The sequence below is a fragment of the Schistosoma mansoni genome, chromosome 1, assembly GCF_000237925.1.
Source record: "Schistosoma mansoni strain Puerto Rico chromosome 1, complete genome".
NCBI lineage: Eukaryota > Metazoa > Platyhelminthes > Trematoda > Strigeidida > Schistosomatidae > Schistosoma > Schistosoma mansoni.
This window is the reverse complement of record NC_031495.1, coordinates 36452321-36462103: the sequence shown is the minus strand read 5'-3', so window position 1 is coordinate 36462103 and position 9783 is coordinate 36452321. Positions and strand designations below refer to the sequence as shown.

At 37.2% G+C, this 9783-nt stretch overlaps 1 protein-coding gene across 1 annotated transcript; it reads left to right on the top strand.

Annotated features, from left to right (window-relative positions):
• Nucleotides 1–8075: 8075 nt before the first annotated feature.
• On the top strand, nt 8076–9783 carry Smp_067120 (hypothetical protein; the record flags this gene model as incomplete). Its single annotated transcript, XM_018794263.1, has 3 exons — nt 8076–8331; nt 8369–8753; nt 9399–9783. Exons 2-3 carry the CDS (start codon nt 8440–8442, stop codon nt 9781–9783), a joined length of 699 nt encoding a protein of 232 aa, XP_018648694.1. The 5' UTR covers nt 8076–8331; nt 8369–8439.

Here is a 9783-nt window from a genome sequence, read left to right as displayed (position 1 = left end):
TGTCCTAATAAATAGCCTTCCTTATTCCAACCTTGACTTCGCTCCCTTCATTTGAACCTACTCCATTTTGATAAATATCACAATTCGTTGTTCTTTATAACTGCATTCTTTGATATGGAGCCTCTGATCACATCTCACTCTAGCAACTAGAGCTGGTATAAATTCAATCTAATAATTTATCATACCCCTGTTTGTTCCACTACTAAATGTTAAGCATTGTTTAGTGTTTATATTCCAGTGCCTTTCTGCTTCTTTGTTCCTCATTTTTCAGAATCTCGCTCCTAGGGCTCAGCTAAGGAGCTTCTGATGCCTTGAACATACTTGACGTTCGCGTTTTCTCAAAGACATATTTCCCACCAAGCGCTCTACAAATATACTTTATAGTAACTATAAACTAAAAAACCTGGATTGCATATACACTTAGCATGACCGAAATCCTAATATAATTTTACCGAGATTGGATCTGATTTGTAACGTGGACGCAAGCCCCTTTGGAAAATGTTTTGAAGACTAAACAGTATATCTGAGCGAATGAACGGGTAGATTATATTTACTAAACAACCCTGCTTGAAACGCATACTGTGAACCAGTAGATGTAACTTGTAGATCATGCCTGTAAAAATGGCGTGCACTTGCCCTTGTAGAAACATATTATTTCAACGCTTTACATGAGTCCTAATATGACTGGGTTTTCCGATGGTTCTTTTTGTGTATGATATATCGCAGGTGATCAATTTGTGGGGCTCCTTTCCATTATGCTCTCTGCGATACACGCTAAGTAAGATGAAAAAAGGGCATGGTCGTAAGCATTCGAACGGTGTTGGATGTAGCATAGGAGTGCTTGCATCTGTCTTTGTTTTAGGACTGCTTTTCTCACTGTGTTGTCGACCATTATAGCCTTATGGCGACGTAAAAAGTGTGGTGGCGATCTATCATTTAATATTTCCCCTCGGAAGATTTTTTAGGTTCTTCGGACGTCTGATAAGTATGGACGATTCATTATCTCTCGTTTTAAAATGGTGTGTGGTTTTGATGTTGGTGGACTCGAAATTGAGTCTCGGATTTCCTTGACAACTGGAAGGGGAGAGAAGAGCATAAATCTCGGTAGCGAGTTCCCGCAGATCTAATTTTGTGTCTCGCGGAATGTTCTGGTTCAGCAAACCACGACACGGGGCCACTGCGATCGGAATCTGGGAGTCGGACCTTCGTAGTCATAACAGTGTCTATATCTACTGGTGTCAAAATTACATTTATCCTCCAGGCTTTCGGTTTGTACTGAGTCTGATATGTGGTAGATGACCAATATATATATAATGTGTGGTGTGGTTTACTTGTATCCTCAAAAGTAGTATATGATGGTCAGGCATAGAATGTATTTTGGCAGAAGACCGATAAGGAAAGAACTGAAATGAAGCGCAATTTGTAGAAAAATGCATAAACAATGAAATTAGAGAAGACGGATTGATATTTACAGAAGGAACAGTGAAGATTGAGACAATCGATTGTTATTTTGCAAATTAACTGTTTGCCGAATGGTTATCAGATCTTAGTAAAATAGTTTGTAATTTGTGCTTAAATATGTTCGATTGTCCCCAACTAGTGTTTTGATCATTACAATAGTAGTGTGATATGAAAGGGGTAAATAATGATTTCAACACGAATATGTTGTGACAAGAAAAAAAATATCTAAGAAGTTTATGTTGAAGATAATTAAGTTTACTCTACGACTAAAAATCGAAAAGAATAGGCAAAAAATTAACTAGATGTTCGACATGAGGCTCACCAATTTCTTGCTCGTGGGTTGCCTCGTTCAATCTTCGGAAGAAGCCAGACTAGTAGCGAATAGATCTTCAGTTAGATCATGGAACAGAACAGTTTGAGCGCAAGATTATCATTTTCAAACACACAGATTTTCTCAAATCTAAATACAGAATAACAGGAAATGATACATATACAAAAGAAGGCGGCGAATAAATACTTAAGCTCTCGTATTTCGATATTACTAAAATGTTTGAAACTAACGCCTAAGCAACCAAACCAAGTCGTTACATTTTAACCCCTAAACTAACATAAAATTGCGGGTTTACCCAGGGCTCAATGCAGAAAATAACTTCTACTTCTTGTTTTCCTACCTTAGGAAAGGAAATTTTCATAGTGCATCATATAGTAAACAATTATCTTTAACCAAATTGGCCAGTTAGATGATTTAGTGTGCATATGTCATAGTAGATCTACAGCCAGAGATTAACAGTTAAGTGTCAGAAACATGCTATTAGACTAAAAACACCACCGCTAGTAGTTACTTACCTCCTCAGTTTGTGTAGGCTCGGGAAGTGGCACCCGGGCAGCAACACAGTCCTCACACAAATCAATGATAACTACTTCTGGCCTCATTGGTATCGTATGGTTCATATGTATTTAATGTCCCCTTGTACCATTGTTTATGTGTTCAAATAAATAGATATAATAGACAATTTTCATTCTATTCCATCGGTGAACGACTGTATGTTGGAACAAGACAACCCTGACTTCACTTGCTTCCCTCGTTATGTAGTAGCTGCTACAATCAGACTCTTAATGACTTTTTCCGATATCACTACCTAATGAGAGTTGAAAGATTAAGCCTAGCAAACGTACTTGTGACACTCGATTAGTATTCTTGATTTACTAGAGTCAGATGAAACAGTGTGAGTGCTCCAATTACCAAACCGTACGTTGAATTTTCACTGTCCAACAATCAGTCTGGTTCATACTAATCTATCAGCCAGGATATCCTGCTTCTTTAGTGCGTTCAGAGAATAGGACAAATCTTGTCGGGAATACATGTATATAAACGCTCAGTGAATAAAATGATAACGGGTAAGTAATCTGAGTTGTAAATGGCCACTTGGTCGCACACATAGATCTGATAGATCTCTTGATCCGGCTCCCAATATGTACACTATGCCTTTATCAGATGTTATATCTAATAGCAATGAGAAGACATTTTTTGCACTTCTACTGGCTTTTCCGCCGGCAATGGTAAATATATTTCAATATATTTCCCCTCGCAACACAACTCTTGCCTTAGCCAATCCTACGAGTATTCATGAAAATACCGACTGTGATTTATACCCTAATCTGTTTCACCATGATAATTCTCAGTATCTTGTTCTGTCATTCAATGCGTGCTGTCCGCCTAATAAAATTACTCATCTTAAAACCCTTTTATTCTTTGTAAATCCAACCATTGTACTTATTACAGAAACGTGGTGCAATTCATTTATATCCGATCACTCCTTGCATGTAGATAACTAAGTTTTCTTTAGAATCAATAGATGTTATGGATTAGGTGGTACAATTATCTATGTCCGTTCGAACATTCAGGCGTGAAAATTCGAGGATAAATCTCTTGATGTTACAGACGAGTCCACTTTGGTTACTGCAAACTGTGGATATCAAAACTATCTACTGATTGGATGCATATACAGACCACCTTATGCGGATACTAATTTTGACACATTACTAACAAACACCTTTTCCATTGCTTCGCACCAACTGCATACTGTTATAGTCATCGGAGGTGTATTTAATCTGCCAAACATTACATGGGGCTGGACTCTGGTACCAGGTCGATATGGCGAGTTAGGTGAAATACTAGAACTTTGTGGATGGGTCCGATGAGTCCGAAAACCGATTAGGAGGAATAATATACTTGAGTCATTGTTTACAATCAACATAGGATCTATCTCAGTGAATAGCAGTCATGAGTTTTTTATGAGTGATAATAGAGTTGTATTGAGTATCATTCATTCTTTAAACGCCATACAAATGAACTCTAAAGCTGTAATAAAGTACCAAAGTAGACACTTTGATCAACAAACCTGGAAGCGCATTGAAACTCTTATTCGTTGTTTACCATGGGAAACTTATTTTACCACAAATAATATTGATATTGAGCTTTCTGATCTATTCCACCACCTGACATATTACCTTGACTGCATAGCACCAATTATTAGCCATGTGGCTTATAACGCTAATAGGGGCCAGAATACTCTCAAAAATTTTGAAAGCCGAGGAAATTAAAACATCACTACTGAGAGCATAATGACTTGTATGCACTTCAGAGTATACTTAATTGATAGAAATGCTTCATCTAAACACGAGTATCTTGTGAATATAGAAAATAAAGCCCTACGTAGTAAAGGCCCAGAATTATCAATACTTTGGCTTTTCAAATCTTGTCTGAAGTCAAATTCTCTTGACACGACTACATTCTTCATGATTAGTAGAATCACTGTTGGCAAACCTGATACTATTTGATAACAATTTAGTCGACATTTCCCGAAGTGCTACAACACTGGATCTGCAGGCTCTGTCATTACATTTCGAATGCTGACATCCATACACCTATCGAAAATTGATTTCATACCCTCCAACATCAAGCAGGTCATGGTTGAGCTGAAAAAGTTCTATGATGGTGGACCTGACGGGGTTCCTTCATCATTTGTGAAATATGGTAATAGAGAATTTCCATTATTTTGTTTAAAACTTTTCAACCTATCTACGGAATATGGGACCTGTCCATCTGTATGGAAAACATCACTTATCACCCCTAGATTCAAAATGTGATCACGTAGTGATATTGCTAACCATAGGTCAATTAATTTGACATCCGTGCTATCAAGAACTATGGAAAAAATCACCCACAAACAGCTATTATCATTTTTACATTCTGCTAGTCTGATTAACCCATCCTAACACGGGTTTATGACTAAATGCTCATGCTTCACATCGCTTCTGGAAGTTTTTGATAAAATTACTCAGAGAAGAGATGTTGGTCATCCAGTGATAATTCTGTGCTTCGATTTTAGTAAGGCTTTCGACAGCGTCTCATACAGGCTTCTTCCTCCAAAACTCTCTTCATTTGACATACTTACTTACGCCTGTTACTCCCAATGGAGCATAGGCCGCCTGTAGCTCCTCCGGGGGTCACTGCCGGTCCCAAGCCCGCGTAAAGGAGGAGGGTTGGGCATGGGGTTAGCGACCCCATCCCGTAGAAAACCAACTCGCTTAGAAAACGCCAACCAGAGAAAAATAAACTCATTTGACATACAGAATCTCTTTTTTGTCTTTGCCCAAATCATGTTTTAGAAGAACGCAGCCAAATTGTCCGCTTTGGATCTTGCTACTGTAAACCGGTGAATGTAACCGGTGGGTTTATATAAGGAAGCGTGATTGTTCCACTACTCTTTCTCATTTTTACCAGTGGCGTGTGTTCCCTCTTTCAGTATGGTAAACCTTCCCTTTTTGACAATGACCTAAAAGTGGTTTATTCATTCTCCTCCTCTCCGGATCAAAGTATAGATTATCTTTACCTACCAGCTTATTAACGGTAGTTCCTATTTTTCGGTATCCACCCCTTCATACTCTATGATATCTTCTCACAATCTACACAATATGGAAAATATTCTAGCGATTTCAAGAACACACACAAATTTACGCCAGAATTTTTTCATTATTCGCTACTCAACCATGTTGAACAGACTACCAATGAACCTCCAATGCAGTGAAACTACAACCGAAGTCTCCTTGGTGATTTTTTTTCGGAAAGTGGATTGTGTCATCTATTGAATATCAACATGTTTAATAATGATTTATACAAACAAGGTCAGTCATCTATCTAATTGACTGAAAAGCAAAGTGAAACCTTTGAAACGCTTCTTGTCTATATCCTTTTCTTTTTTTTATTCATCTTAAAATATGAAGTCTGCTTATGTTGGTATTTATAATTATTGCTGTTATCATTATCATTATGGTCCGTTGACACATAAAATATTCTTTTCATCTCTTCTTGTCCTTCTAAACATATTTTATTCCAAAACATCCAAAGGCTATGACTAAAAACAAAAAAATTACTGTACGTTACAATTGAGCAAATTAACCTCTCAGATTCATTTTATCTTCACCACATGTATATATTTATATTTGATTATTATTATTATTATCATATTTGATTGTAATTAATTTTGACTATGATAACATCATTCCAAAGTATTACTGCACGAATGTTTATATTATTATCCGGTTTCATTTTGTATACTACTGCATAGATCTACATGCATTTATCTGAGTGCACCAAAGGATTATTCCTAATTTTTTAATCGTTGGTTTACTTTAGAGGTCTATATCTACTACACTACTATTATTATCATGGTTGGACCCCTTCAATACGTGTTTATCTCTTTTCCCCTTTTTTTCTCTCTAAATAAATATTATTCTTAAAATTGTGAAGTTTTTAATTAAGACAATAACTCGTGTTACGCTTGAATCAACTTCTCAGACTCTTTTTTCACTATGCGTATACGACTCATCCTTTGAGCTGAATCCAGGCTTTCATAGCATTACTTCAAACTATGACTGCACAAACAATTATCCTACAATCATATCTCACCGCAATGATGTTATTTACTTAATAATTTACTTTGTTTTATTTTATTTTTATTACTCATTTCGCGATACATACATAGTCATTTATTCTTGTTCTGTGTTCATGAACAAGCTTATTGAACTACTTATGTATTCCACGTCTCCTTTACTTTATTTCCTTAGTTTCTTCCTTTTTTTAAAATCAATTCTTCTCAATTACACAGAATCTGATTTTCTATTACTGCTCCATTATTAATATTTTGTTTTATTTTCTTTCTCTTCTCCTTTTCAAATATGGCAAATGTAATGCTAACATTGTTGAAACCTTTGTATTATTGCATTTTTGAAGAGATTCGAAATGGTTCCTTCACAACACTTATGTACCCATAAGGTGCTTGCGAATAATAATAATGTTGCGGTTATTTTGTTGAATTGCAGGTTTACTGTATCACCTAACTAATTCATGTCCGACCTTATAAGTTAAAATAAACCACATTTCTCTCAGTGGTCAGTCTTCCAGGTTTAAGATACGTCTGACCTGATGGATGATTTGGCCAGATTACTTGTGTTATTTCACAGATCCTGCAAATACTACAGTACACCTAAGCGGACAGAAATTTTTGATACATAACTGAAGAGCTTGTATGAGAATTCACCAGAAATTCCGGAAAAAGAAGTTGTGGAACTATCTTCAAGAAGTCATAGAGATGAAACCTTCATTGATTGTTTGAAAAGAAAGTCTACACCGTTCGTCAGTTCCACAGATATTATTGCCATGTAAACCAGGCGCCAATAACTCCTCCCATTATTGAACATGTAGATCACTAATATATATGGTATATTCGTATAGTCCAGGTCTGCTTGAGTTAGCCAAGAATGTTGTGACCTAGCTTGAGTCGAAGTCACGCCTCGTGTTTAATACCTAGCCTGAATTACTTCAACTTCCTCCTGATACTCAGGTACTGAGGCCACTTCGATGACCGAATAGAACAAATATGACGTTATCGAGGAAATATATTAGTAGACAGAGGTTAAAGAAACAGTTTGAACATGGCCTCATGAGCCAGCCCTTTATATGCAGTCAGTTGATACGCGTCAATTATCTTTCATACTGGAGGTATTTTACGTACCATCTAACCATCAGTTGCCTGAAGTCTAAGGTAGAAATCGTTCAGCTGGATGGGTAGTTTGTCTAGAGCTGTCAACTAACACTATGCCCATTTTTATAGATTTAGAGGGAATAAAAAAACTGCGATTCTCCATAACCAAGAACTTTACTCTGCCACTAGAAATAGATTCGAAGGTACAAACGTTTGGCTATTTGTACTCGGCAAAAATGGAAGTGAAAACTTGATTCACACAGTTTAATACAAAGTGACTAGAACAAACCATCCTTCTATTTACAAACGAAGTGTAAAAACTCAGATAAGTCTTTCCTGAATATATAGCAGTTCAAAGTTTCTATGGGGATGAAGTATTGTTTACTGGAGGAGAGCAAAGTGAAGACGCGATGTTTTTAATTGGGGCCGCACGAGCGGCAATTCAGTATGGGCGGTATGTTGTGGTTTCAACTCGCCCCTTACTTGTTGTTAACTTCCGTGCATATTCAGGAGTGTTTTGCACATACGATAATCACTATTGAACATGGATCATTCACAAACATTTCTGTCAACGGGTTGCTGTACGTCCGAGTTCTCAAAATCCCACCAGGGAGCAAATTTATTGTTTATCAAGTACACAGTCCCTTCAATCCACTTCTAGTGTCCACATCAGCCTCTTTTACATATGACACTTCACAATACTCGGCTCATTGCGGCTTAGCTGGTTTTACTGAAAACAAAACATTGTCAACGTTCTACGTTTATTCTTCCTATAGTGTTCCGCTAACTGTGTGGGTTAAAGCTGTTGCATATGGATCAGAATGTATGTTTACGGTAGTGCTATAAATCTATCTTTGTAGTTCCGTTGCCAGGCGGTTGTGGTCGTAGTTCGCGTAGTGACTTCATAAATACAGCCATCAATACAGATATAATGACTAAAAATATAGATCTTTCAAGCCCGAAACGCATTGAGTTTTTAAGCTATTGGACGTCTGCTCTCCAGTTCTCTGCAGCTTCTATACCTGTCGGACCAGGCGGTTTTGCGTGTTCCCACAGGATTACCACAAGTAAGCCATCAGGGAGCCTAGTTTATCACATTTATGGCGCACCACTAATAACTGCTGGTGGCTCTTATGGAGCCTTCGTGAATCCTAGTCCCAATGAAGTTGCATCAGTCTTAAAAAACATGGCTAACTTTGGCCATTCGTCATTTGTTGGTGCTTACATACAGTCCTTTCACCAGAGGTAAGTGTCTCATTGACGTTACTGTCATTGGTCCCATGAACGTAATGTGTACAATCATATGAGTTACGCAAAAACTTCACTATGCTGAAAGTTTATTTCAAGCCTAGCTTTCACGTGTTTATTTCACACTATACGTTGCTAGATATAGCTCACATCGAACCCACTCAAACAACGATGGCAAGTTTTAGTTTAGTTTTGTGCCCTTCCATTCTTTGGCTTTGATCTGTCTTAACTATACTGCACCTTTACATACAATAACAAGTAACCGGTCACATTCTTGATGACCCTAACTTCCCAAAATATGGCTTCGTTTCCCTGGTTTTAGGCTAAGAAGAGCTTTATCCCAATTGTTGATAGCCGAGTGTTACTTCCCCTAAGGCACGAATTCACTACTTGCAGTTCAGTATTTTTGGCTTGTTATTGATATACTACTTAACTTGTTCTGTACTCATGTATTATAAGTCCCTCATTTTATGTTTTTCGTACACTTAAGTCAGTTTATATGAATTACTTTAAGGAGCATCAGTTTTGTCTTGCTAACGTAAGCCTAAAAGGAAAACAAAAATTTAAGTTTGTTATCATTTTTCTTATTACTGTATATTTTGAATGTACCAACTGAATTTACTCTGGATATTTTTAAAATAGTGAATTCACACCTAACGATGGATTTATTAACATTATCGTCTCACGACGTCCGGCTACAGCATATATTATCACTGTTGTTGTGGAGTACTCAGTTTCTGGTGATACCTGGCAAGTGCCATATACTCCTGTCATTCTTTACGGTTGTCCTGCACAGATTCCAACCAGTTTCTACCGTACTGTATATAACCAACCTACCTTAAATGCTAGTTTGGAAGTCAACTGTGGTACGCTTCCTAAAGATGCACCAGTTATCCTATTTCCTGTTGCTATCCTGCTTCTTGCAGGCTTTTTGTATGCTACTTCATGTAATATGTGGATTTGGCCCCGTGAGTTTCTGTTTTTGTATAAACAGTTATTTATTTTTGGAGCTTTATACTTAAAGTAA